Source organism: Suillus paluster (assembly GCF_016628075.1).
Source record: "Suillus paluster strain FC165 chromosome Unknown EDB91scaffold_27, whole genome shotgun sequence".
In the NCBI taxonomy this organism is placed as follows: domain Eukaryota; kingdom Fungi; phylum Basidiomycota; class Agaricomycetes; order Boletales; family Suillaceae; genus Suillus; species Suillus paluster.
Genome location: NW_024537587.1, coordinates 118,067 through 142,573, shown reverse-complemented (window position 1 = coordinate 142,573; position 24,507 = coordinate 118,067). Strand labels below are relative to the sequence as shown.

At 48.4% G+C, this 24,507-nt stretch overlaps 11 protein-coding genes across 11 annotated transcripts; 4 read left to right on the top strand and 7 right to left on the bottom strand.

The window, feature by feature from the left end:
• Positions 1 to 31: 31 nt before the first annotated feature.
• Positions 32 to 3,574, bottom strand: EDB91DRAFT_1134158 (uncharacterized protein). The gene is made up of 10 exons (XM_041318760.1): positions 3,116 to 3,574; positions 2,966 to 3,049; positions 2,640 to 2,917; positions 2,086 to 2,526; positions 1,896 to 2,036; positions 1,471 to 1,842; positions 1,156 to 1,408; positions 1,009 to 1,105; positions 807 to 957; positions 32 to 749 (listed from the first exon to the last, which is right to left on the bottom strand). Exons 1-10 carry the CDS (start codon positions 3,351 to 3,353, stop codon positions 162 to 164), a joined length of 2,643 nt encoding a protein of 880 aa, XP_041176964.1. The 5' UTR covers positions 3,354 to 3,574; the 3' UTR covers positions 32 to 161.
• Positions 3,575 to 3,672: 98 nt separating this feature from the next.
• On the bottom strand, positions 3,673 to 4,443 carry EDB91DRAFT_1053524 (uncharacterized protein; the record flags this gene model as incomplete). The annotated part of the gene is made up of 3 exons (XM_041313759.1): positions 3,673 to 3,923; positions 3,975 to 4,196; positions 4,248 to 4,443. The coding sequence occupies 3 exons, from the start codon at positions 4,441 to 4,443 to the stop codon at positions 3,673 to 3,675; spliced, it is 669 nt and encodes a 222-aa protein (XP_041176963.1).
• A 3,070-nt stretch (positions 4,444 to 7,513) lies between these two features.
• Positions 7,514 to 9,708, top strand: EDB91DRAFT_1347220 (uncharacterized protein). Its single transcript, XM_041325915.1, has 13 exons — positions 7,514 to 7,848; positions 7,913 to 7,945; positions 7,998 to 8,017; positions 8,074 to 8,088; positions 8,139 to 8,177; positions 8,249 to 8,277; positions 8,334 to 8,347; positions 8,401 to 8,433; positions 8,606 to 8,665; positions 8,724 to 8,858; positions 8,911 to 9,142; positions 9,199 to 9,250; positions 9,306 to 9,708. Exons 1-13 carry the CDS (start codon positions 7,776 to 7,778, stop codon positions 9,513 to 9,515), a joined length of 945 nt encoding a protein of 314 aa, XP_041176962.1. The 5' UTR covers positions 7,514 to 7,775; the 3' UTR covers positions 9,516 to 9,708.
• On the bottom strand, positions 9,679 to 11,519 carry EDB91DRAFT_370766 (uncharacterized protein). The gene is made up of 6 exons (XM_041327031.1): positions 11,451 to 11,519; positions 11,274 to 11,381; positions 10,604 to 11,217; positions 10,367 to 10,540; positions 9,978 to 10,304; positions 9,679 to 9,924 (listed from the first exon to the last, which is right to left on the bottom strand). The coding sequence occupies exons 2-5, from the start codon at positions 11,353 to 11,355 to the stop codon at positions 10,101 to 10,103; spliced, it is 1,074 nt and encodes a 357-aa protein (XP_041176961.1). The 5' UTR covers positions 11,356 to 11,381; positions 11,451 to 11,519; the 3' UTR covers positions 9,679 to 9,924; positions 9,978 to 10,100.
• A 149-nt stretch (positions 11,520 to 11,668) lies between these two features.
• Positions 11,669 to 12,847, bottom strand: EDB91DRAFT_1053661 (uncharacterized protein; the record flags this gene model as incomplete). Its single annotated transcript, XM_041313765.1, has 3 exons — positions 11,669 to 12,471; positions 12,530 to 12,581; positions 12,659 to 12,847. 3 exons carry the CDS (start codon positions 12,845 to 12,847, stop codon positions 11,669 to 11,671), a joined length of 1,044 nt encoding a protein of 347 aa, XP_041176960.1.
• A 303-nt stretch (positions 12,848 to 13,150) lies between these two features.
• Positions 13,151 to 14,560, top strand: EDB91DRAFT_1082235 (uncharacterized protein; the record flags this gene model as incomplete). Its single annotated transcript, XM_041315472.1, has 7 exons — positions 13,151 to 13,196; positions 13,238 to 13,392; positions 13,445 to 13,705; positions 13,755 to 13,895; positions 13,948 to 14,196; positions 14,246 to 14,329; positions 14,378 to 14,560. The coding sequence occupies 7 exons, from the start codon at positions 13,151 to 13,153 to the stop codon at positions 14,558 to 14,560; spliced, it is 1,119 nt and encodes a 372-aa protein (XP_041176959.1).
• A 1,551-nt stretch (positions 14,561 to 16,111) lies between these two features.
• On the bottom strand, positions 16,112 to 16,592 carry EDB91DRAFT_1237420 (ribosomal protein S7 domain-containing protein; the record flags this gene model as incomplete). Its single annotated transcript, XM_041321586.1, has 2 exons — positions 16,112 to 16,133; positions 16,183 to 16,592. The coding sequence occupies 2 exons, from the start codon at positions 16,590 to 16,592 to the stop codon at positions 16,112 to 16,114; spliced, it is 432 nt and encodes a 143-aa protein (XP_041176958.1).
• Positions 16,593 to 17,091: 499 nt separating this feature from the next.
• Positions 17,092 to 18,520, top strand: EDB91DRAFT_1053739 (Gcp-like domain-containing protein; the record flags this gene model as incomplete). Its single annotated transcript, XM_041313771.1, has 7 exons — positions 17,092 to 17,243; positions 17,301 to 17,361; positions 17,407 to 17,488; positions 17,543 to 17,631; positions 17,687 to 18,234; positions 18,283 to 18,359; positions 18,411 to 18,520. The coding sequence occupies 7 exons, from the start codon at positions 17,092 to 17,094 to the stop codon at positions 18,518 to 18,520; spliced, it is 1,119 nt and encodes a 372-aa protein (XP_041176957.1).
• A 238-nt stretch (positions 18,521 to 18,758) lies between these two features.
• EDB91DRAFT_370416 (RNA polymerase II transcription elongation factor-domain-containing protein) lies at positions 18,759 to 20,309 on the top strand. The gene is made up of 5 exons (XM_041327029.1): positions 18,759 to 18,995; positions 19,047 to 19,150; positions 19,207 to 19,290; positions 19,342 to 19,432; positions 19,491 to 20,309. The coding sequence occupies exons 1-5, from the start codon at positions 18,845 to 18,847 to the stop codon at positions 20,237 to 20,239; spliced, it is 1,179 nt and encodes a 392-aa protein (XP_041176956.1). The 5' UTR covers positions 18,759 to 18,844; the 3' UTR covers positions 20,240 to 20,309.
• Positions 20,310 to 20,546: 237 nt separating this feature from the next.
• On the bottom strand, positions 20,547 to 21,605 carry EDB91DRAFT_1037702 (ferritin-like domain-containing protein; the record flags this gene model as incomplete). The annotated part of the gene is made up of 4 exons (XM_041312836.1): positions 20,547 to 20,843; positions 20,893 to 20,990; positions 21,047 to 21,380; positions 21,438 to 21,605. Coding segments are annotated over 4 exons (897 nt in total), but the record flags the coding sequence as incomplete, so codon positions are not given.
• A 522-nt stretch (positions 21,606 to 22,127) lies between these two features.
• On the bottom strand, positions 22,128 to 24,500 carry EDB91DRAFT_1134089 (Alpha/Beta hydrolase protein). The gene is made up of 12 exons (XM_041318759.1): positions 24,137 to 24,500; positions 23,989 to 24,074; positions 23,904 to 23,930; positions 23,804 to 23,845; positions 23,652 to 23,751; positions 23,449 to 23,602; positions 23,272 to 23,396; positions 23,128 to 23,221; positions 22,956 to 23,073; positions 22,875 to 22,900; positions 22,412 to 22,825; positions 22,128 to 22,362 (listed from the first exon to the last, which is right to left on the bottom strand). Exons 1-12 carry the CDS (start codon positions 24,382 to 24,384, stop codon positions 22,294 to 22,296), a joined length of 1,503 nt encoding a protein of 500 aa, XP_041176954.1. The 5' UTR covers positions 24,385 to 24,500; the 3' UTR covers positions 22,128 to 22,293.
• Positions 24,501 to 24,507: the final 7 nt, after the last annotated feature.

Genomic DNA, 24,507 nt, shown 5'->3' with positions numbered 1-24,507 from the left:
CGAGTGCGGTATACCTAAGCTCGTCTCCACTGAACCAATAAAAGATATGACAATCGATATCTTTGAGATGTCTGCGGAAATAAACCACCAACATGCGACATAATCACCAAAATATATTGCGAGGCGTAAAGAAGTTATATCACGTATGTATTGAGACCACATTAGTAGGTCAACTCAATGTCTCCTTCAGCAACCGAGTCCATGTCGTGGTAGCTGACCTTCTTGCCCCCAGCAGCCCTGGGATCTTCCTTCGCATCGGGTGGCGGAGGGGGCGGTGGACCTGAGCTCGTGGCTCCTCCTCGGCGACCTTTCCTACCAATATCCGCCGCAGGCTGGCCGAGGTCCATGGTGACTTGTGGCTTAGCAGGAAGTCCAGCATTGGCGGGAATTGTAAGCTCCATAGGCTGCTCCAGATTGGGGGCATAGCCGCTAATACGATCACTGAGCCTGCGAGCAGTGGTTGCTTCATCCCTTCGGGGCGCCGGAGGAGCAGGAAATAGCCCCGGGCCGAATTGATATCCGTAGTGATCCCAGTGACCGTTGTTTCCAAAGGTTGGTGGAGGAAACGGAGTAGGATAAGCAAAATAAGGGTTCGGACGCCCAAAGTCGGGAGGCGGCGGGTATACCATTGCAGATCCTTGAATGCCGAACGCTTGGGGAGGAGGCTGGCTGTTCCCGGTGATAGGAGGTGGGTGGGTGAACGGCTGAATTCTATGTGGATCAAGCGCGAAGTTATTGAAGTAAGGGACCTGAAAATCCGGCGACCGTGAGATGCCGAAAGTAGATGATATGAAACACATGCGTACCTCATCGAGCTGTTTCACGAGTTCAGGGTGCTTGTTTGCGACATGCTTCTCCACAAACGAGGTGGCCTTGAATAGCTTCTGGCAAGTTTTGCACCGGAACCTGCCCTCATCTTCCTGCTTGATGTATTGCTCAACTGCTTTGCTCAGCTCCCTGCATCGAGAATGACATTTCCAGTAGTCGGAGATCAAAGGAGACACGCACTCGTCGTAACTCTTGCCACCATATTCACGCGGGTCCAGGTCATTGCGATTGATCAGCAGCGCAATCTTGCTGTCAAACCACTCCAGCCAGCGCTCATCTGCTCAACATGATCAACAAAGCGGACTTGAAAAATTGCCAAGAGCTTACCATTGCGCTTCCAGTCTCTGGTTTCGGTTGGCTTAACAGGTAAAGGTGCATCACTTTCTTTCTCATCATCCCTTTCCTTTTTTTCTTTCTCAGCCTTTACCTCCTCAAGCAGTGACTTGGACAGAGGCTTCCTCACGTGCTGCAAGCACTTACGCTGCAATTCTTCAAGGTGATCGGTAACAACAGCGCAGTAGTAGCATGCGTGAAACGCTGCCCGAAGGTAGGCAAGATACAAGTCCAGGGAAATAACCGCCTAGAAGAAGCGCCGAAAGAGCTGATGTTAGCGACCATTGAGTAGCGCATCACATCACATACTTTCTTCGCCTCCATCACCTTTTCATCGACTACTCCCTGTTCGCGAAGGTCTGCCATAATCTTCTCTATCCTCCGTTCTATAGCCTCAGATCCAGATTCTTTTGGCTCCGAATCGTCCTCGTGGTCTGCATGTGCATCACTCATCACAGCATCCACGGGTTTTGCATCTCCGTTGGTGGCCGAAGACTCATGCACTGATGGATTAAACTGCCGAAGTGCCGTAGCTTCTTCCTCTAAAATAGTGGCCAAGAGCTTTGCGTTCGCAAGATCTTTCTCAATGCGGTCCGGCTTGCTGGCGACTTCTGGGACATAGCGGATTCTGTTTACAAAGGGCTTAACAGTGTGAGCAACATGAAGCTTGAAGCCTTCAATCTAAAGGATCGCATAAACGAAAGCCGTGCGGTACAGAACGCAGAGATCGTCACCTTTTTATCAGTCAACTCAGTCATAACCACTGTCATATCAGCATCGTCACAGAACCTGATCCACCCAGCACGGTAGTAGTTGCGCTTCTGGAGAGGGTCGCCGAGCGCTAGATACATGTATCCTGGGACCTTACTACATGCCTATGAAGGACTATAAGCTCATATAATCACATAGAACAACCACACTTACCTCTTCCAGCTTCACGCGACCAATGTCAGGCGGAATAGTGCGGATCATGACCTGGTTGCCCTCCGGGGCCACGGCAATCTCTTCGCCACGATTATTGCGCTTGTTGTCATTTACAGTTTTCCCGTTGGCCTCAGCGCGACTGGGCTCCTGTTCACCAGCGTCATCCTCAGCGTCGAGGTTGAACTGCATGTCATCATCGCCACCAGTCTTCGCATCCTCACCAGCCTCAACCGTCTCCTTAACAGGAGAAGCCGTATCTGTTTCAGGCTCGCTCAAGTCAGGATCAAACTTGCCCGACTCGAGGTCTAGCAGAAACGTGTTTAATCGCCCTCTCCAACCTTCCTTTCGAACACGACGGCGTAAATCAACCATCTCCGCAGCTGGATCATACTTCTCTGCAAACCACGGGGACTTCCTATGGTGATCAAACATGGTCTGCAACTACATACATAACAAAAGACGTTCAGCTGCTGCTTCACAAAACTCATGACGGCAAAGGACATAGTATGCCACAAAGTACACACACGACGCTTGAGAGATTGACGGCGACTAACCTGACTTGCGACGAATTCCTTCTTGTATTTCTCCCAACGAGCACGAATGCCATTGCGAGGCTTGGAACCATCACCGGCTTCTTGCTCCGCTGCCTTGTCGGCGTTATCCTCTTCAGTAGCTTGTTGAGGGAAGACGAATCTAAACCATTCAGCATACTGCTTCAGGGTTGCTGGATGGTCGAGGGTACGCGGGTCAACGGGTGCTCGGCGAGGAGGATACGAGGGCGCAAATTGAGGTCTGGGAGGGGACCTATAGCTGTACGTGCGCGAATGTGGATCTAGATAGAGGTCAGAGATGTGAAAACAAGTTGACACAGCAAAAACACCATAGTCATCGCCATAACGCGGGCGTGGATCATATCGCTCCCTTTCCCTGTCGTAAGGTGAAACGGACCTGCGACGTTTTCTGCCTGTACAAATTGAGTATTATATCAACATACTGTGATGAAACGAAGTGAGACAAAAAAAAATCGTACTTTCGTCCGGTGGTGGACTGCGGCTTCGGCGACGAGTAAATTCATATGCAGCTCTATCTCGGTCGTACTCGACCCATGCCCTCTCCCTATCCCTCTCATGTGTATCCCAGCCACCTCTGTACTGGTCTGGAGGATAGCCAGTGTCTGGATATGGTGGTCGAGGATGACCGCCACGAGGTGGGGACCGAGAACGCGAGCGACGAGCTGGAGGGTAAGCAGGAGCAGGCCAGGAAGACATTATAATATCTTAAGAAGTAAGAACTGAGAGAGAAATCAGAGACGATATTCCACGGCAAGTGAGAATAGGATGGGGGATTTTTGAGGAGATAGAGCCGAGCATGATTGAGAAGGACAGACCTCTTGGGATCGCGAGACTGTGAGTTTTTGAGACCAACCGACGCCAGTTGTTCAACTCAAACCTTTGTCGACAATGTCGCGATGCAAGTCGTTGCTTCCGTCAAACCGTGTTCACTTCCTCCGCATTCACGCGCCGATTAAATTTATCCCGTGCCGCCGGCCAATGGCCCGTGCACAAAATCACTGAACACGTTGACCAACTAAAAGATGCTACCTAAAACGCTATCAAGCTGTGTATCATCCATAGCCTTCGATCTTTTCCGAGGTTCCTCTTCTCTATCCTCAGTGGGGCGCTTCAGCTCAAGCGGGCCTAAACCCTTTTCCTTTCTCCTTTCATTACGTTTGTCCAATACTCGTGCCAGTTCGACATTCCTAAGATAGTCACGTTGTTCCGTCTTTGACTGCGCAAGCTCGACGCGCAGCTTCGCAGTATGAATAGCAGCTTCGTGTGCTGTGGTTGCAATGAGTACTCCGCGTGTACATACGTGAAGGAGGAACACACCTATTTGTTCAGTCAACATGTTCCACTTAAATTTGGGGAGGTACTTCATAGTCCACACGTCGTCTCGCCAACGGGTGCCCTTCTTGCCGCCGATCGGCTGCGCATTCAGCATCTCAGCTACAGATCTAGCAACCTTCTTTTCCTTGAATTCAACCCAGCCTTCAGTGAAATGCGGCTTCTTGGTGGACGTGTACTTTCGCCGGAGGTACGCACGTTTGGCGTCTTAGCCAAAGTCCAGTCAACGAGCAGTGGCATGGTGTAAAGTTGACACACCTTCTTGCTGGAGATACACTCTCCCCACTTCACCATGGGCACTCATCAGATGGCGTACTTTGGCAGGACGCATGCCAGGAGGTATTCGTGAGATGTAGATTACGCCAGTGCGAGCTTGCGCAGCATTAAACTTTGCGAGTGCCTCAGGCGTCAAAGGTTGGACTACCTTCGGTCCAGCGAATCCCTCAGGATCCATTCCCTGGCTCATTCCGTGATCTTCCTCGTCTACATCTGCCGAGCTTTCATCTGAACCATGATCTGGGTCGTGATGATGTTCATCATGCTCAACAGACGAACTAGGATGTAGCTTGGAGGAGGAAGCAATATCTTCTTCGCTAAAGGCAAACCGGGGATCTGTGGATGGTTTGGATTTTTTCATTTTCACCGTAGGGGGTGGCCGGAAATTGTTGGTCTCTACGTAGGCAGACCTAATAGAAGGAATATAGTTGTTCCTTCTGTATGGAAATTGTGTACTTAGTTGAAGCCTTTAGACCGTGACAACAACCGTCAACAACAACAGCCTAGTTCTATAGTAGCACTACGTTGAAACGTTCAACGTTGACAATGTTAATGTCCGCCGTTGGTGTTCTGTTCACAGTTCTGTATCATCGCGATCAAGTGTTGACAACTTTTCTTTCGGATCCCCCATGGTCATTGATGGCATCATAGCCATGATCCCTGTGCCATTTCAGGCTCAGCAAGGAATGGCATATAGCGGTTCATCATGATGCATTCATGAATCATGAATCTATGAAAGGCACGTAATGCACAGCACTCATATATTACGTCTAGGATGCTTTGGAGTCGTCCACTCGCCCTGTGTTGCCCTTGCAGGCTGCATGCGTAATTAATGATTGCGGAAAGGACCGCGCCTAGTATAATGGATCGCCGGACATCTTCAACCCTTCTTCTGTTGTATAGTGCCTCATCATAATGGGTACTACTCCTAAAGCACAGCAAATGTAAGTGGTCCACGTATAGATCGATCTTGTATCCTGAAGGAGACTGAATACTTCAGCTTGTTGTACATTTACACCATTCTGGCGGGAAACAGTATTAGGGCTTTTATCTTTGGTCCCAGAACGATGAGATGATATTCTAGGTATCCTGATATACGGCCATATGGCGACCCTACCAGAAGAAATTGCTTCTATTTGGTGGCGTCCAAAAGCACTCTCTGCAATGTTATTCCGCTATATCGCTCTGCACGGCAATGTCTGTGGCCTAGTGACGGATTCCCTTCCTGTTTCAGATGAGGTTCTATGATTTCGTTATGCATGTACTCAACTGGCAAGCTCACAACTTATCTCTGTGGAGTTCTACTCTATTTCTTGAATATTCGTCGTATGCTCGAGTTGGGTGTTCGAAACATACGCTAATCAGACAACTGCTCCTTTTTCTTCAAGAATTTACTGTCGGTTGTGAGTAGAGGTCTGTTGCAGGAAATTCATGTACTGAGATCTTCAGTCTCATTGATTTCTTCGCACTCACGCTCTTTACGGCCGTAGCAGGCGCTTGCTCAATTGGATGATACTCATTTGCCTTGCTCTTGCAGGAGGAACGTCTGTACGTGTCCGCATAGAATCTCGAACTCTGTACTGTCTGCTGATCATTTTAGGCGGGAAGTTTTGGACGTTTTGAAAGTGATGTCACATCTTGCCAGGAGTTGGCTGCTATGGAACCTATACATCAGATACGTACATCCTCTTCGTCGTTTTATGCACCTGCTCAAAAGTCATTACAGAGCCGTCCGTCGGTGAATTCTAAGTCACATTTGCATGTAACTTGATGTCATGACCTTATCCAAATGCAGGTCTTGGGCTGACATGGGTGGCTGTTTCTGTATTCAAATTTCTCATCTTCCTCCTCAGTGTACAGGACTTGCAAACCTAGAGGTTCACTGTGATTATCTCTGGTCACCAGGAGAAATGTCATTGATATATTTCACGATGGTAAATTATTCGTCGTATCGGTATTGTAAACGCTGAATCACCCGAGCGCATGTGCGATGTATTTCGGGCGAGCTTCCTGGTTAAAATCATGATTCGAGTGAATTTGATCTGCTTTCCTTCAGAACGGTGGCACTGATCAATATACCGAACATCCTGACGTACTTGTGGAGTCGCAAAGCGCTCACAGCTTGAACAGTTTGGTTCAGCGATCAACGCAAACCTGTATTCGGGTTGACCATTCCCTGACCATTGACAAGGTTGCCTCCATAGGCTGTCTGAGCACATTTACTATCTCGATAAACGTCCAATATGATTTCTCGGGTGATCTCCCGCCTGAGGCGGCAACCACAGCCTCGTTGTCCTTACCACCAAGGTCAACGTGCAGTTCGCGATTTCCTCTCATCATTGGTAGGCTGGTATTGGATTCTATTTCTGGATACCAAGGCGCGGATATTCTTGTAACTTGTTGGACTCGGAAGTGGAAAGCTATTTTGTTGAATGCAGCAGTTGTGACAGGACGACGCTATGCTGGCGACTATGCCTGCTTGATATATGTAGCAAGCTCATCGAACGTCATTTCTGGGCGTCCCCTATGTAGTTAGTATGTTCATCGTGTTAATTATTGAAGGCGACGCAAATTGACCTCTTTCGGGAGCTCGTTCTGTATCTATCAGCTCACTCTCAGTAACATCGTCATCGACAACCCCAAGCACTAGAGCTAATTCCCCCCGAAACAATCATAGTCTCTCCAGTCGCGCTGTCTCTCGAATATGAAGGCTGTACCTCGTAGAGACCCCTCCATTGTATTCATATTGTTCAGTCACGTCGGTGTGTATGATGGCGACAAATGTGAGGAGCAAGTATATGAGGGGAGCGTGTTTTTTTTACAAGAGGTGCCACGTTCAACACATTTGTGTAGCATGTTACGTACTTATGTTCTGTCGCGTATATAGGCCCTAGGGATTCTTATCCACCTTCAAGTTACGGTCTGAAGTCCCTATACATGTACAGTTGACAATGGGCATGTATGACTACATCCAGCGCTGAGGCGCTGCGATCAATGAAAATCGCGACTCTGGCAACGGATGGTAGATACTAGAGTAGGGCCATTGGAAGCTCTGAGTGGACTCAAATACTATTAATGCTGGAAGGCCGAGGTGGAGGAATAATATTGTGTTGCGCTGGGAATTTAAACCCTGAAATGATTGGTACATGCGATGACATCGATGATAGGTGTAGCTCTATCAGAGTTCGATGATTCACGTGACCATCGCGCAATTGGCACCACAGTTCTGTATCAGCGTATAGGCCGCCACTAATAATAGCAAGCCTTACTTACCGCAAACTCAAACTTCTAGTGCCGTGGGCCCGAGGCCTGAGCTACTATGTATGTAGTACTTACGCCAGAAGTTCGAACTTCGCCCACAAGGCTGAGCGCTGAGTAACATTCATGGAGCAGCACCGAGCTTACTCATCTGATACATGTACAGCCATGATTATGGGTTGGTAAAATACTAGACTCGAAAGTTGCTCGAAAGCATCGCTATCCGAATCTACCCAGTTCGCCAATCCCAATATGCCTCTAGTCTCAAATAATCCCGCTTGGTTGTCGTACCTGGATTGGTGTCGAGTTCTCAATTATTTTATAGGTTCGTGGAGAGCAAGTTGGATGATGTTGGGGACATCTCACTGTCTTTGACTGTGGTTTTGCAGTTGCGGCCTCTACTGCGGTGGTATACGATTGGGGTGAGCGAGATAATTCTACCGAGGGAATCATTGATATTGATCTGTATTTAAGTACTGACATTTGCACAAGAGGTAACTTGATGTCATCAATGGCGCAGCCATCTAAGTAACTAATAATGTTTCAACAGTTTGAACTGGTTTGGGTAAGCAAATTCCTACACACAGAAGCGATAATGGAGTTGATTCGGGGCAGAGGCGACGTTGGTCGCTCGTGACTGTTCTTTATATTTGTGTACGTGGCTTGTGAATGATATAAGTGCAGTACTTGCCAAGTTGTGCTAACTTCACATTAATGGATGCTAGGTGCGCTACCTTGGAATACTATATTCTATGTATGTTTGCGGGGCTATTCACATAGACACTGCACTCTGCTAATAAGCACAATCAGCGTCTACATACTGGGTATGTTACTGTATCCTCAAATTCGTTCGTTTCTTTTGACTGGTGGCGTATAGGGAATCTCCCAGTCTCGATGACAGATTTGGTGGGTATTCTGCACTGATACCTGCCATTCACATTCAACTACTTACTGCGCTCCTACATAGGAGTGAGTGATATACTTATTCTTAGTCGGCTCATTCTACATAACCACTGCAACAGCTGTGAGTTCATTTGAATCATCGAGTCCACCAATGCGCATCAGTAACTGGGTCTTTTTAGGCGCCATCTTTTACTTTATAATGGCATGGACGCCTGTCGTTGTCAATGCCATGTTGGGCAGTGAGCGGCTTAGCTGCGATACCTTGATGATATTGACTTGACTGAAATATCATGCAAGTCATCATGATGACTCGGATACAGGCGATGTATCGTCGATCCAAAACGATTTCCATCTTTCTCGTTGTAGTCTTGCTGGCTTCCACGATCGCCTCCGCGGTTATGACGGGAATGGGAAACATCCATGTTTCAGGGGGTAAGCTTTAACTATGTATGACAGCCATGTGAGGCTCATGGACGAATACCAGAGGAGCTCATCCTTTTTGGCATTCATACATGTTCCGTCCTCAATGACACAAACGACATACATCTGAATGGCGAGGTTGTGATACCCACCGTTGTATGGGAGATCCTAGCCTTGTGTCTTGCGGTCTGGATCGTTGTACTACGCTTCTGTGAACTGCGACGATCACAGACAGGATCACCCATTGGAGACAGTTTCACGATGTTAATAAAAAGCCACGTGCTGTACTTTGTAGCGTGAGTTGGTGATTTGTTGTTATTATCTTGTTTCACTGAAGTTCCGCGTGTGTTAGCTTTGCTGCTGTGTCTTGCTTCCAACTCGGCTCACTGTCTGTAACGATGACGGTGCGTTGACCTGTGGCTGAGATCCGCATCTGACCAATCCTCATCATTTCTGCAGAACTCCATATCCACGGGAACTGCTGTTTATCATGGCATTCTCCAAATTGCCCAGTTCATGCAGATGTTTGTGCTGGGACCACGTCTTATACTTAGCGTTCGAGAATATCACGCTAAGCTCGTGATGACCAGCTCTTACGAGGAAACTGGTATGACTACGCTTAGTTTCCGCGAGCGCGGACATGTATCAACCGATGGTAGTAGTGTGTAGCACAGTAAACTATCCAAGCGATCAAATCCAGGTGTTGTACAGCAATCCCTCATACCGTCCGTTCGGTGGTATGATATGACGACCCGCATCGTTGGCTTGTTGAGCTTGGTGAATCCTACCAATACTCATATTTACCCCAGTCATTTTTCAGTTGAAGTAAGACGGTGTCAGACACGGTCTGTAGGGTTCATGCAAGGGACGGTTGCAAGCTTGTAGATTCGACACAGGTGTGAACTCTACGACGAATGCAGTACAAGCTGTTTTTACACAAAAAACATAACTGCGACAAACTTCCGCATTGGCGTATTCCACAAAATCGACCCTTGGTCTGAGTTATACAGTGGGGGCTCAGGTTTCGCAGATGAATAGGATATCCGAGTCGTGCTAGCTTCATCCATTACTGTGGGTCCTGTAAACACAATATCAGCACACTGTTCGTATTCCTTGTAATTAAAGCCACACGATTCGTCGCATCATCCATAGTAAGAGGTGTTCCAGATAACAAGTCCAGTCGTCGGATGATCCACCTCCCTGGAGGCTCTACATTACGTCTGGAAATGTAAACCGTCGAGCTCAACGCACCTTCTACCCTGTCCTGACTTCGTCCGCATCAATCCACCCAAGTTCATCCGACTTTGAAAGAAGGCCGGCCATTGCTCGTCTTCGTCGCGTCTGCTTTCTTTCACGACATCTATGCCTCCGTTTCCAGTGGGAATATCCCTCCTCTTCCGCCTTATGAAACGGAGGATATACTGAGCATGGATGGAGTGTCATAGAACACCCGCAGCTCTTTTCAACCACCAGGAGGCGAGTCAAAAAGTGAAAAATGCGCATATATGCGATCGACGTACATCGAGAGGCTCTCCAGCTGGACGGTGCTTGCTTGCAGAGGAGCGTATATCACCGCGGTCGGGTTTCAGTGTATATTCAAGCCAGTACCATTCCTCGAATTCGGCATCTAGCCACGGCGGCTGCGCACCTTGGGGTAAGTCGAAGGTGATGTCCGCTATAAGATTGTCGAAGCACTTGTTGCCAGACAAACAGTAAGTCAGGAATTGGCGTGATATGAGAATTATTATATAGCTCACTCGCGGACGCTCCAGCATTTGTCCTTCCTTGATAGAACGTCTGTCCGCGGCATGCTCAGGTTCTAGGGATGGTGTCGGAGTCTTGCGAGAAATATGCAAAGAGAACGAAGGGTTGAACTGGGAGTTGGCGATCTCGAGTGACGTGGAATGCAGGATGCCAACTGAAGAATCCGGAGTGAGTGGAGGAGTATTGCTTGAAACCGCAGAAGGACACGATGAAATAGGTGATCCGGAACAGAATTGATTTTGGGGCGTGATATTGTCAGGGGAGACAGAAGAAACTCTCAAATGTTCACTGCATTTCGTATGAGCTACAAAGTCGGTCGAACAGCTATCCATCTGGAACATAATTTTCATCCCGGTCAGGTCTTCGTCGTGCGCGTGTATATCGTCGTCAACATCTTCCGCGTGGACTGATAGACAACCCTCGTGACTCGAGAGTCGGTCGCGAACAATGCCAAGGGCGGGTCGTGTAAAGCTGTTCTTTATGTTGGTCAACCAAGAGTCAGAGTTGGACGCATGTCTGGTATGACGCCGTTGATGATATAGACCCGCTTCCAAATCGCGCAAGGCATCGTCGTCGACATCGTAGTCCATGATAAGCACCGTCGTAACTGAATGTTACTCGTTCAAGTTGAATTCGACAAATCATAATAAATCAATTGCGTACGTTCCCGTGCATCACAGTGGCGCTGCACAAGTTGGAATCCTGATGAGATCCGCCGAACATCACTTGGCCGTGAAATTGCCATTAGAAAAATAACTGACTTTGATAGTTCTAGTAAGCCCGTTTGAACATGTTTAGCATTCGATATGCAGTGTCCAGATGGAAGCTGCGACTGCGCACCACTTCACAGAAATATGCCACAGAACACGAGCGCTGCGGCAACAGAATAAATTATACGGAAATCGACACGCAATGTAGGAGAATATTTTACACCAGTGGGAACTGCTACAAAATATGCAATGAGCGGTCATAGTTCCAGGAAAGGATGAATCGTGAATCGTCCTTAGTAGGGAATCCGAGGCGGGAGAAGCAAATTTGCGTACCACATACAGAAGGAATTAGTCCTTCTCATTCAAGAAAGCGTCCAGCTCATCATCAAGATCTTGATGCGTCTTTTGTGTGCGTGGGATTCTCCTCCCTCGACCCCTCGCTCTACGCCAATCTTCTTCAGTGTCAATTTGCCGGTCAGCCAGTCGGTCTGCAAGCTGACCATTTGCGCGGCGCGGCAACGGTGCAGCAATGCGATTTTTAAGGTCTGAGGAGGAACTGTGCGCAGAAGGCGTGTGCTCCGCAGTTTTGCGTAGAGCGCCCATATTGTCGGAACGCATTTTGGACGGTTTACCAGCTTCAAGAAACGCATCAAGATCATCGTCCGCCTGGCTCAATACTGTTGGATCATCTCTCCTTCTTTTCTTCTGCGACGTTTCCCCTCCCTCACCCTCTTTTCCGGCGGTTTCTCCATATTTCTTATAGAACTTGCTCTCCTTCTTTGCACCCTTCTTCTTCACATCATCGTCCTTAGCCCAACGCATGCGTATGACACCTTTCAGCCCTTGACCTTTACCCAGGCTCTTGGATATTCGCTCTTCTGGCGGCCATAGAGTGATTGGAATGGGTTTTGCCGTGATGAAGCCGTCTGCATCCATATCCTCTGTAGCAGATTTTTGTAGGTACCGATGTGCGGTACGTGCAGAGGCGGTTGATTCGTAAACAAGGATGCAGCTATTGTCGTTGAGCCATTCTAGGCCCATAGGGTGTGTGTCAAAATGGGTGGCGTATGCAAAGATGCGGGCAGTGGGCAGGTGGGAAATGGGAGTACCAGTGAGTAACAAAGCATTTGCTCTCAAAGTCATAGCGGTATCTTATGAATGGCACCTAGTGAGTCGCATGCCAAACACGAAAGTTAAACCCGTGTTTACCTTCTTCCATATCAACGTCGTCGTCGTCGTCATCCTCCTCTGTGCGCTTGCGCTTCAGGATCAAGCGGAGAGAGGCTCCCGTATCAGGCACGTTTTCCGAAAGCTGAAATTGGCATACTATTAGCGCACCTTGGCAATTCTTGCCTGGGCAGTGTCAGAGAGAAGGTACACTTTGGTGTTCCCTATGCGGTTGAGCAATGTAGCTCGCTCTGGGTCATTGGATGGATGAGTGGGTAGTTGTGATTCATAGGGAACAGTTTCATCATATGACAATGTAGTAAGGTCTGGCGCAGAGACCCCGTCAGGAAAGTTGTCCATGGCGTTTAGAATAAAGCTGCTCTGACTAGATACAAGGACCACGCACCTATTACCAAATTGGGTAATTTTTCGACCGATGGTGCCCAGCAGTGTCAGGACTTCCCACTTACCGCGACAGCTTCAAGCAATTCATTTTGCTTGCAACAATGGCAGCCGCCTCGGAGGAGCAACCCATCGTCAACAAAAACAAAAGGCATCGCAAAGATAAACGTAAGTTTTAAAGGTCTTTCTTAAAAATTCGTGAAGGCAACTCTGCATTTCAGCATGGGACACCGATGACATCGACCAGTGAGCATTACTTGCATGTCAGTTAAAATAAAACCGCTGATCACAATACCTCCTGTCCAGTGTAAGCACCATAACTGATATGCATTGTCAATACGTGCTCAGCTCTACCCCAGTGGAAGATAGACCCATTCCAACCAGCTGACAACAAAGGCGGCGTATTTACTGAGGAATCCTCATTCGCCACGCTTTTTCCAAAGTACAGGGAGAAGTATCTCAGGGAGGTTTGGAGCGCAGTGACTAAAATTCTGGATCCGCATGTGAGTGGTCGCATCAATTTACGCCATCTCACCCTGTTGACTTAGCACCCAGGGCATTGCCTGCACATTGGATTTGGTTCACGGGTCCATGTCAGTTCGAACGACACGGAAAACATTCGACCCATACATTATACTCAAAGCAAGAGATATTATCAAACTGCTCGCAAGAGGAGTTGCAATTACTCAGGCTCAGAAGGTATTACAGGACGATGTCGCATGCGATATCATCAAAATTGGCAGTCTAGTTCGTAATAAGGAACGGTTCGTGAAACGGAGGCAACGAATTATTGGACCGGATGGGAGTACGCTGAAGGTGATGATCTCTTACCTTCGACCTTTTGCATGTCGCTGACTTCTTGCAGGCCATTGAGCTATTGACCCAGTGCTACGTTCTTGTACAAGGAAGCACTGTCAGTGTCATGGGTCCGTACAAGTCACTAAAGGAAGTTCGACGAATAGTACTCGATTGCATGAAAAATATCCATCCCATTTATCGCATCAAGGTATGTCGACTTACCAAATTCCTTCCACAACTCTATTGAAGCATTCGCACAGGAACTCATGATAAGAAGGGAACTTGCAAAAGATCCCAAGTTGGCAACAGAGTCCTGGGACCGGTTCCTACCGAAGTTCAGGAAACAACACTTGAAGACTTCTGAGAAGACAAGCAAGAAGAACGAGAAAATCGCAGCCAAGGAGGAAGCACGCAAGACTGCAGGTCTTGATGCTTCGAGTTCTACCAAAAAGGACAAACTGGCAAAGAAAGTGTACACGCCCTTCCCACCGCCGCAGCAGCCACGAAAGGTAATTTACTCTGCCGGTGTCTGTTGAGTAGTGCTGACGTTATGACCAGGTTGACCTTCAACTTGAATCCGGAGAATATTTCCTTAAGCCTCACGAGCGGGAGGCCCGGGAAGTCCAACAAAGAAAACAGAAAGTGCGTGTTTACTTTTGCAGTTCGCAGCAAATCTCATTTTATCTGCAGCAAGCTGAGGCCACCCTTAAACGACGAGCAGAACGGGCAGAGGTATATGTCGCTCCTCAAGAAGAGGCAGCCCCCACAGTTGAAGAGAAGCGAAAGCGACGGCATACAGAAGTGGATGGCGAGGATGGGACAACGAGGTCGAAAAAGAAGAAAAAGAAGGACGATGCTGCAGAAGATACCTAGGTGTAGTAGACACAATTGTTCGTGCGCCCTCTGTTCAACAAAGCTTGTTTTCTGCATGAGGTGTAATGATTCAGAGCATAGATGTTGCACACATGTCCAACAGTCGACGATGCGTTTCGCGCGGGCGTTTCGCGTTCTGCGAAAACTTGGTGTCTGCGAATCAGGGATATGTGATTTTTTTGCAGCAGCCAATAGTAAGAGGTTGCATTACGCCCTGAATGCAGGATAGTCAGATCTCAACGACAGTAGGTACTCACAGGGTCCCTATCCGTGACCTCATTCCCCGCAACCGCGAATGTTCGGGATTTTCAGTGAGTACCTCGCCGGCGAGGAGCATCCTCCGAATGATCGAGTCAAATTCATGGATTTGCTTTGGCAGACGGCAGAACATGGCGTAACGTTGCCACACATTGTGACTATCCGAACTACCACATATGGTGCATATGAAAGATTGACTCGGAGTACCTTTAAGCGCAACTTCGTCAAATCTTCGTCCATCTGCTTCCAAAGTTGCGCCTTTCTCTTCGGCTCAATCAAGGCACACAACTCGTCCCTTAGGCAACTCAAGTGTGAAACTGGCCGTTACAGGAAAACACGTATTCCTCGCCGTTTACGTGTTTCAAAATGTCCTCGACGACGTCACGGTCACGTTTCTTCGCGAGCATGTCATTGACTCCCTCGGGATCGGAAAGGTGGTCAGTCCAGTTCTTTGGGACCTTGATTATCTCCCGCATTCAGCAAGTCAGTCAAGTTATTCACACCTTCTGCGAGGTCACACCTCAGGGGCAAAATCTTTCTATCCATGCAAGGGAGGTCAACGACGAAATATTGTCATACAATAGGCCACACGCCCCAACCGAGCGGAGCGTTGAGCTCATGGAGTGATTAGGCTTGACAGTGGAATCTGTGAGTCAGTTCGGAGTTAATATTGTCGTACGATAGGTGGTACATACTGGGTTTTCCTAAGAGAGAGGGGAACAAAATACCTTGCACGCGTTTTTATTGAAATTGTCACATAATCCGAACCGATCTCTGATTTCGAGCCGCTGTTTTCAAAATATCGAACACGAACTCGCTGATCGAGACCGCTTTTGCATGATGGACTTATCTCGTGTTGTCCTTATTGTTCATTTAGATGATCGACGTTGCGGGCATGAGTAGGATGGCCAACCAGAATCCAGACGCGCCATGCTTTCCTCTATGAATGTTTCTTTCAACGACCTGCCTTTGTTATTAGTTGTTGCCACCTCACCGCCGCATTGCAATCATGGTTACCCCTCCGTGCAACCAGTCATTTCTCGTACAACCTGTAAAATATAACCGCGAACACTCCAAGAGCTCTGGGATTTCTAAGGAGGATATCAAGTTTACCGACAAGGTGCATGAGAGGGCCACAACGAAGAGTGCTTTCAGCTGGTACCAAAGCCAGAATTGCAATTTGGCGATGCTTCATCATCTTAAAGAAACCCGGGAGGCGACGCAATCATAAACTGCAATGAATTGGGCGGTCCATTACAGGAAGGGGGTAAGTACGGTAGACAGACAGGATCTTCATCTCACGAGCGCGTTGCCCCTGCGCAATGTGTCAGTTGAGAGTTACGCGACGTCATCATTGCACATACCTATTGACCATGGCTTGTTTGTGCGCCAGCTCCTTGTCAGTGAGGGCTTTGCTATCTCCATTAACAACAGCAATGATCTCTCGGGCTAAACGCTCCTCCAACGTCTTCCCACTTTTGTTTTTGCTAGCGGCCAATACAGCATGAACACCCGCCCTTATGCGCTGTTTTTCTGTAAGTGCGGCAGGTCGAACAACGTTCTTTCCTGCGCGTTTGTGTGATATGCACTTGACTGCGGGGGAAGCAGTGATGAGAGCATGGCGCAGGATAGGTAGCGGTGGTGCGCGAGTGAGAGCATGAATATAGAGGAGAGTACGTGAAACGACGCGCTCTGCCCTTGCACGCTTTCCGTGGTGCTGCAGCGAAGACGCGAGGAAATGAAGGAGGGGGTCAGTTGCTGGCGGAATGAGCATTTGTGAGGCGTCTGGAGTTGAAGTTGGGGACGGGGGCGTGGGCGGAGATAATATATCGGATAGCGATGAAGAAGTCTTCAGGTCGAGGCCCAATGGTGAGCTAATTAGAGAGTCGAGCAACTCTGCACTCTGGGCGAGCGTGCGTTCATCGGTTGTAGAACTATTAGCACGGCGAGCAAGGACCGGGAGCGCATGTCTCAACGCAACAAAAGATGGAGCTATCCGTTGAGGACATGACAGAAAAAAATGCCTTGACGCGCTGAACGTTGCTGGGCGCATGGTCGTGAACGGTCACGAAGAGGCTTATTACTCGACAGTAAAGAATCTTGCATGTCAAACAAATAGCAGCAAACCGACGCTTCCGACGTTCTTGACACTACTTTTCATGCCCATTCTCGAAAGTGGGCTTCGCAGACAAAATGTCTTACTTCGAGCGCTGAGGGATGTGCATCTTACTGGTAAGTCTTTTCTCTTCTTTGTCGCTTGGCACCAACCAAAAATGTCGTCAGCGCATAAGACGTTCCGAGCACATACGGGAACGCGCACATTTACAGTTCTCGGTTTCGAGAGCTCAGCAGATGATACCTGTGCAGCTGTCGTGACGTCCTCACGTCAGATACTCTCAAATGTTGTTGTGAAGCAGCACGATCTGTGAGAGCCCATGACTCCCTTCTATGTACAGTGTATGTTTGAACCCAAATCAATCAGCCACGAAGGTTTCGGCGGCATTCATCCATCTGTAGCTATTGAAGCGCACCAGCGTAACATGGTGAATGCGTTTGTTCTTTGAAGTCACTTGTTCTTAAGTCTTCAGCCGGGTGCCGTCAGAATGGCTCTTGAACAAGCAAATATTAGCATTCACGACGTCGACGGTATTGCGTTTACGAGAGGTCCAGGTGTGTAGGTATTCCCTCTAATTTGCAGTAAGCGTTCCTATAAACCGTCTGTAGGAATTGGAGGCTGCCTTAGCGTAGGCTCGAATGCCGCAAAGTCGCTCGCCGCCGCCCTCGGCAAGCCTCTTGTCGGTGTTCACCACATGGTTCGTTCACGCATGTTCTTTTTTTCAAGCGCTACACTCACTCATCTACTTTCAGCAAGCTCACGCTTTGACTCCTCTCCTCACGACTCCAACTGCTGATCTCCCGCAATTTCCTTTCCTGACACTGCTCATCTCTGGAGGGCATACACTTCTACTTCTAGCTTCATCCCTTACCTCGTTCCAGATCCTCGCAACAACAGCAGATGCAAGTATTGGACGTGCATTTGATAAGGTAGCTCGAGGGCTTGGCTTATCCTGGGGGACCAGAGGTCCTGGTGCAGCACTTGAGGAATTCTGCCGCATGAACAACGAAGAGTTGGGACCCTTACCCAACATTAAACCGTTCTCCGTGCCGATGCCGGGAAAACTTGCCTTTTCCTTCGCATCCCTACAGTCTTCAGTTGACCGCTACATTTCCCTTGCGGAAGAACCTCTATCCGCTTCACATAAAATTGCCTTGGCTCGTGCATTTCAGACAGCCGCAGCCCGCCAACTCTGCGCCAAGCTTACGTTGAGCCTTCAAAAACTCGAGCTGAAGGGCGTGAAAGTTAGGGACGTGGTCGTTAGCGGCGGCGTCGCCAGCAATGTCTTTTTACGCGAAAGGTGAGTTGTTCACGTTCGACTTTCTCTCTTGCACTTAGCTTTCGATAGTCTCCGAGAAACGCTGGATGGGTACAACTCTGATGAGCGTATATTGCTCCATTTCCCCCCGCCGGAACTATGCACAGGTCAGTGCTTCAATATGTCCTTTGATTCACTGAATTTGAAATTCGAAACAGACAACGCAGCGATGATAGCATGGGCATCGATGCATCGGTTCCTCGCTGGTGACTATGATGACTACACGGTAGACCTTCGTGCCAAGTGGAGCATTGAGAATATCAAGTGAGGAGTATAGGTGTGGCTTGTCGTATGTCATTACTCCAATATCACCTTACTCGCGCAAGGACTGTCGTCAATCGAGTACTAAATTTGATATATTCGATGTATATAAGAGTCCGCCTTCCCGTGTTCACTGTTAGCAATATGAAGTCGCTAGTGATCGAGATAAAACATTCCATTGTCATGAGGGCATTATTGGGCAGTGTCACGGTGTATAAGGCCACCTGGATCCACAAGTGAAACTGTGGACGCTTACGTCAGCACTGCTTCAGCGGTCCGATATCTATGTACTAAAGTCTTTCCGTTCGCCTTAGCCAAACCTCAACACACGATGGCGACTGCAGATACCCAATGGATGCCTACCACAGGTAGACACCAAGTAACAATGGGAACTTCATTAAGGCGTGCTCTCAGGGCCCGCAAGGGCGTGGCTCAACCCAAGCGCTCTAATATCCCTGACAAGGACTTCTATTCCTTCAGATGTAAGAATCTTTCCACTGTCAGTTTCTGAGCGCGCTGAAAGCATGCGGCAGACAATTTCAAGCCAGAGTCAATAGAACCCAGCAGGTCTGGAACGGTCGAAGTCAAACGCGGGAAGGACTCGACCAGCGTTATTCTAGAGCGCCCTAGCACACAGGTATGGCGCTTGTGCTATGTTCAGCTTTCTAAATCTCCGGTTGATGATCTTGTTAGGCAGGCGAGAACCATCTCTTCAAGGGATCTGAACAGCCTGTAAAGGAGTATGATTGTGTCCTAATTTATGATGAGGAACTGGGCGTGAGTATTCGTCTTCTTGCATTTTGGATCCATCTTTTGACACCGCTTCAGACATTCACTCTCGAAAAGGTAGAATGCTTCATGGGCTTTACGTACGACAAGAAAGTCTCCTCTTCCAGCTCAAGCTTTGCCCGCAAGTCTCGTAAGTACTTTACCTCCGTTTCTGCCAGGTATTGTTATTCATACTCTATGACTTCCAGCCTCTGCGATTTCTCCTCCCTCAGGACAGCTCAAAGACACGAATGATCTAGAGAAAGAACTGGAACGTGATTTATTAGGGCTCTCAGACGCAGATGGTGAGGCTGTGGATGACTTCGATGAAATTCTGGCGAAGGTCACAGCGGAGAAGCAAGAAGAGGAAGAGGAAGAAGAGGGCGAGGAGATTGAAATACCTCCCCGCAAAGCCCCCTCACCACCTCCGAAACCTAAAGCCTCCCGCCCTGCCGCTCTACCACTGAAAAAGCACGAGTCTGAGCCGAAGCCCAGACCCAAACCTAAGGAAGTGCCGAAGGCGAAGAGAGAACTCAACCTGTATGGAGAAGATTCCGACTTGGAAGAAGTTCTTGACTTTGGCGTCCCCGCTCGCGCTTCGAAACGTCCGAAGCCGTCTGTCACAACAGGACTAGCCTTGCCAGGGACATCATCCTCCTTCCTACCCCCCGCTCCTCCCACCAAGCCTGCGGCAGAATCGGACTCTGAAGAAGACTGGGATGAAGTCACCCACAATGAACCAGTGGAGGAAGAGATAGATCTTGACGCCTTTGGGGCGGAGATGGAAGCAGAACTTGAAGAGTCTGACGAGGATATATTGGCGACAGCAATGTCCCCGGATCTCGAACCAGTCACAAATGTCTCTGGACGACCCATGTCGCTAAATCAATTCGCTGGCGGTCAACTTAGTGCGGATGAAGACGAGACATCATCCAGTGAGGATAGTGACGAAGATTAATCTTTATTTGCTATCGTTGTACTCTATCAATACTCCATTGGCCAGCCAGCTCGCTTCTGATGTACTTTAGATATATGTGCAATATAATTCGATCCAGCGTCTCAAACCCCGTATCAGTTCCCAACCTTTATCCCGAACCTTAAGTTGACGTCGCACTCGAGATAATACCACTAGCTTCAGCAGGCGAGATGGTTTTGGTCACAACCATCCAGTAATTGGTGGTTGTGGGAATCGTAGACGTCGTGTTTGGACTGACGGCACCACTCGCGGCCGACGAAGTCGGAGTAACTGGAGTCAAAGTGATAGTTGTTGGCGCCGCAAAAGATGTTGTAGCGTTTGAACTGCCATTTTGAGCTACAGTAGAGTTTAGACCAGGTCGCGCTGCAATGGCCAGCGCATCTTGTTGATTATCAACGAATATCATCGTTGGACCAGCGACGATGGTGCCAGTCGCGGCATCGCGGATGTTATTCGCGAGGGGCTGACTGCTGTTGGTCACGAATGCAAACATAGGACCAGTGACGTTCGGCGGGACGCTGCATTCAGCTAGGGGCTGCGAGATGGCTACAGACAAGCCGCCGGCGAGGAATTGACAGGACAATTTCTGGCGTAAAGTAAGTCGTTGTACAACAAACCAACGGATATAAACAGACCTCTATCGGAATAGTTCCGTTCAGTGCGGCGGAGGTAAAGTTCAACTTCGCTCCTGCTTGAACTGGACCAGAGCTATTCAGCTGGAGAGGAACATTTGCTAAACAAACGTGTTTAAGACGAACGATAGGAGAATAAAATTACGTAAAAGCATACCTGGAATTCCAAGGTTACACCCGGAAATTAATCCCCCTGTCAATGCGAGAATCTCAGATGGATTCAAGGCAACATCAAACGCTTGAGGAATCGCAGTGGCCCCTGACAGCAAATTAAGAATAGTTTGGTGGCGTGCCTCAACCGTCATGATGGTAGCGGCCGCGGTGGAGAGAACCGTGTCGTTGATCAAGGTCAGGGCACCAAGGTAGGCGCTTACACCAACATTTTCTACAAGTCTCGCTGCTGCTACCATAGTGGTTACGTCGGTGAGCAAGGGAGAAACGTTGAATGTGCAGCCTGATATCGTCTGGCCGCCCAACGCATTAATAGCCGTCTAAGCGGTGTCAACATTCAACGTCCATACTCAAAGATAACATATAATTTAACGCACCTGTAATGTGGTCGCGTGTGTGGACTCATCTGCAGCGATGGCCTGAAACTGCTGCAAGGGGATCTGTGCAGAAGCGAAGCCAGCTGCTATAAAATCTGACTGATTGAACTTTTGAAGGGCCTGCGAATAAAATGTGGACTCCAGCTGCTCCAGAACGTTGGCGAACTCTGTTCTATCGTGAGCACTTGATTTGAAATAATTGAAAACACTCACGAAGAGCCACTAAGGTAGGAGAACTCGTAGACCGTGCTACTGGAAGTGCCGCTGCTGGAGCTAGCAGCTGAAGGAAGGCGAGGCCAGCGCCACAAAGCGAGTACAGTGAAGTGAAAGCCATAGGCCGAAACGAAAAAAAAAATTGCACGAAAAGACGCGAGAATATATATAAAGGAAAGGAAAGGATTGGGTGCACCCGTGCAACCCAGATGAAGTACTACAGGGGATCCTGAATAGCGCAATAATCCATGAGTTATGTCCATTCGGGTCTACCGTACGCTAGACATACCTCAAGGGAAAGCCCACGAATGATGAACGGAAGTTGCAGGAGAGGTGGGCAACTGATCGCGCGATGCATTTTGTTTTATCTCGAGCCCTGGCGATCGGCTGTGTTACAATACACTGATTTTGCAGACAGGGGCCCTTTGACAGCTGTGTTGTTCAGTGTCGCCGCCATAGTTACGCATGACCGTAGATGACCGTCGCATGATTGTAGCTCTTCAATTTGAAATTGAATTTATCGCAACCAAGACAAATCCAGACAAATCCAGTACAAATCCTCGCCACTTCCTTCTCGATACTAAAATAGCGACGCTCGACTATTAGGCAGCTATGTACATCGGCTGTGTGTATGTGTGATGCTTTAGATGGCCTGATTAGCGAGCCATCTAGAAACCAAAGCCTGCGCTTCTGCAGGTTTGTCATGAGGGACGTGTGAAAGAGTCAGACGAAGGTCAAAGCCGGAGCAACGAAGGACTTATCATATGGCCAGCACCCAGTACAGTGGCAAATGTCAGAGGACCAGCGTTCTTGGTTTCACCCGCCTTCTCTCCGTTGACGTACCATGACCTCCAGCTTTCTTTCACGTATGCAGAACCACCCGTCCAATCTAACTTATCCACCCATAGCTTGTTTGCAATCCAGTTGCACTGCCAGTCATAAGTACCGGCATAAATCAACACTCTTATATCCCTTTCCAGGAGGGCTGTGACGTAGTCTTGGGTATGGTGTGCCCACTTATCAAGGTGGGAGAAGAAGTTGCCCCCGACAACGCTAGAGCAGAGAGCAAATTTACCGGGGCTCTCAGCACCAAGCATCTTCCGCGTCTCTGGTGCATCAAGGAAATCTCGGATGATGGCGTCTTCTGCGTAGCACAGCTCTTGGTCCTCGCATGTCTTAAAAAAGTGAGCATGACATATCATGCTACTTAGAGGATCCACCAACCATTGAGATGTCGTACACATTCCGACCTTGCATACAAAAGCAATTCAGCAGTGATTCCCGGCGAGTTTTGGTTCGACTGACCACTTGCCCAATATGCAGTGCTAATCTGCGCGTCGCAGAAAGCAACGGCGGCCCCGCAATTCATGTGATCAAATTGGTCAATGCACCCATCACGCATGAAAGCTTGACACCGAGGTAACTGTGAGATATGTCATCAGAAAACGAAGGGATGGCGGCAAGAATAAATACCCACCGCTGACTTCATGCGCACACACGAGCTGATTTGTTGAAATGGTATTTCTAGGGCAGCAGTGCCACATTCAATCTCATAACGCCCTTGGTACAACCTACAACTCATGAGAGCTGTCGAAACTACAGTAAAGAGTAAATCGCTCACGTAGAGATATCAGTGATACCATTCCCGATCAGGATGCTTTGAAGGTTGATGGTCGGTCGTCCCTCTGCCTTTGCAATTTGATTCTGGTCATAAATTTCGCTGGCAAAGACAGGAAGATACCGCCCCTTGAAGCAAACGTTATCGGAATCATGCAAGATCATGTAACCTGTTACCTACGCCATAAGATTCACCAGCAAGGTGCAACGGTCTGCCCTCAAATTGTTTAAAAACCTCGAAGAAGATTGTGATGAACGCATGCACGTTCTTAGCAGCATCCTCCGTTGTCTCAACCGTTTCACCGAAGTCGGCGTATGAGTAGCCTACGCCAACTCTACGTCCACCAGATCAATAAACGTATGTGATGTGATACATTTACCTACGGTTGATCCAGGAAGAAAATATTGGCCTCTTGATTCCACGAGTATGGGTTCCATTTCGTACCATTTTGAGACGATCCGCTGGCGTCGATGCTACATGGCCCTAGCGTTCAAACTGTTTGGATGAATCATGTCATGTAGAGCAATGCTCGCACCATGTTCAAATAACAAGCCAATCCCGGACGAACACCCGGGACCTGTGAGTTGTAACAGAGGAAAGAAAGGATTTAGCGACATGACTCGGATAAACCACACCTCCATTGATCCACATCATCACATCATCTAAAGAATACCATTCAAATCAATATGCAGAAGGGGATGCCCAAACAACAGCTATCACCAGTTTCTGGGTTTCTGCGACTTTCAAAGAAGTAGAAGAACAAGTGCTTTGCTCCTTCATCGACATCAAGATAACCGGTGAACATACTAAACGAACATTTGAGCTAATCCCTTCCACTCGTATCTCGTCCCCAACTCGAAGCACTCACGAAACAGTGGGGTCGCAAAAGCGTGACTTCTTGATGCGAACAGCATGGTGAGGGAATTGAGCATGAGACAATGTTGTGAAAGAGTCCTCGGATGTAACAGAGGCCAGACTCTCTAGCACGATAGGAAGGGCATTGGGAATTGTTTCACCGTGAAATTGCTTATCATCCGTGAAAGTCACCTGCTTGCGCGCGCCAATGCCGGCAGCTAGTGCAAGTAGAGCCACTAATGTCAAGAGCCTGATAAGCATATCTGATCGATGTCTTGAGTGCAACGAAGACCCAAGGTATAGTCTCCCCTAGCCAGACCAATCGAAGGAAGATAGCTTCGTATTAAAAAGGCCCAAGGGAATTGGACAAGTCGCATGTGACGC

What these genes read in the sequence shown, in the direction of transcription:
- EDB91DRAFT_1134089 (XM_041318759.1), bottom strand. Translation starts at nt 24,384, where the DNA reads ATGCTTATCAGGCTCTTGACATTAGTGGCTCTACTTGCACTAGCTGCC. An exon ending in ATGTGTACGACATCTCAATG is followed by an intron (nt 22,826 to 22,874) that starts GTTGGTGGATCC and finishes CACTTTTTTAAG; the next exon opens with ACATGCGAGGACCAAGAGCT. An exon ending in TACTGGGTGCTGGCCATATG is followed by an intron (nt 22,363 to 22,411) that starts ATAAGTCCTTCG and finishes ACTCTTTCACAC; the next exon opens with GTCCCTCATGACAAACCTGC.
- EDB91DRAFT_370416 (XM_041327029.1), top strand. Translation starts at nt 18,845, where the DNA reads ATGGCGACTGCAGATACCCAATGGATGCCTACCACAGGTAGACACCAA. An exon ending in GGACTTCTATTCCTTCAGAT is followed by an intron (nt 18,996 to 19,046) that starts GTAAGAATCTTT and finishes AGCATGCGGCAG; the next exon opens with ACAATTTCAAGCCAGAGTCA. An exon ending in TAGAGCGCCCTAGCACACAG is followed by an intron (nt 19,151 to 19,206) that starts GTATGGCGCTTG and finishes TGATCTTGTTAG; the next exon opens with GCAGGCGAGAACCATCTCTT.
- EDB91DRAFT_1134158 (XM_041318760.1), bottom strand. Translation starts at nt 3,353, where the DNA reads ATGTCTTCCTGGCCTGCTCCTGCTTACCCTCCAGCTCGTCGCTCGCGT. An exon ending in CAGAGACTGGAAGCGCAATG is followed by an intron (nt 1,106 to 1,155) that starts GTAAGCTCTTGG and finishes CATGTTGAGCAG; the next exon opens with ATGAGCGCTGGCTGGAGTGG. An exon ending in TCGTGAAACAGCTCGATGAG is followed by an intron (nt 750 to 806) that starts GTACGCATGTGT and finishes CCGGATTTTCAG; the next exon opens with GTCCCTTACTTCAATAACTT.
- EDB91DRAFT_370766 (XM_041327031.1), bottom strand. Translation starts at nt 11,355, where the DNA reads ATGGCAATTTCACGGCCAAGTGATGTTCGGCGGATCTCATCAGGATTC. An exon ending in AAATGCTGGAGCGTCCGCGA is followed by an intron (nt 10,541 to 10,603) that starts GTGAGCTATATA and finishes TCTGGCAACAAG; the next exon opens with TGCTTCGACAATCTTATAGC. An exon ending in CAGCTGGAGAGCCTCTCGAT is followed by an intron (nt 10,305 to 10,366) that starts GTACGTCGATCG and finishes GTGGTTGAAAAG; the next exon opens with AGCTGCGGGTGTTCTATGAC.
- EDB91DRAFT_1347220 (XM_041325915.1), top strand. Translation starts at nt 7,776, where the DNA reads ATGCCTCTAGTCTCAAATAATCCCGCTTGGTTGTCGTACCTGGATTGG. An exon ending in AGTTCTCAATTATTTTATAG is followed by an intron (nt 7,849 to 7,912) that starts GTTCGTGGAGAG and finishes GTGGTTTTGCAG; the next exon opens with TTGCGGCCTCTACTGCGGTG. An exon ending in CTCGATGACAGATTTGGTGG is followed by an intron (nt 8,434 to 8,605) that starts GTATTCTGCACT and finishes GGGTCTTTTTAG; the next exon opens with GCGCCATCTTTTACTTTATA.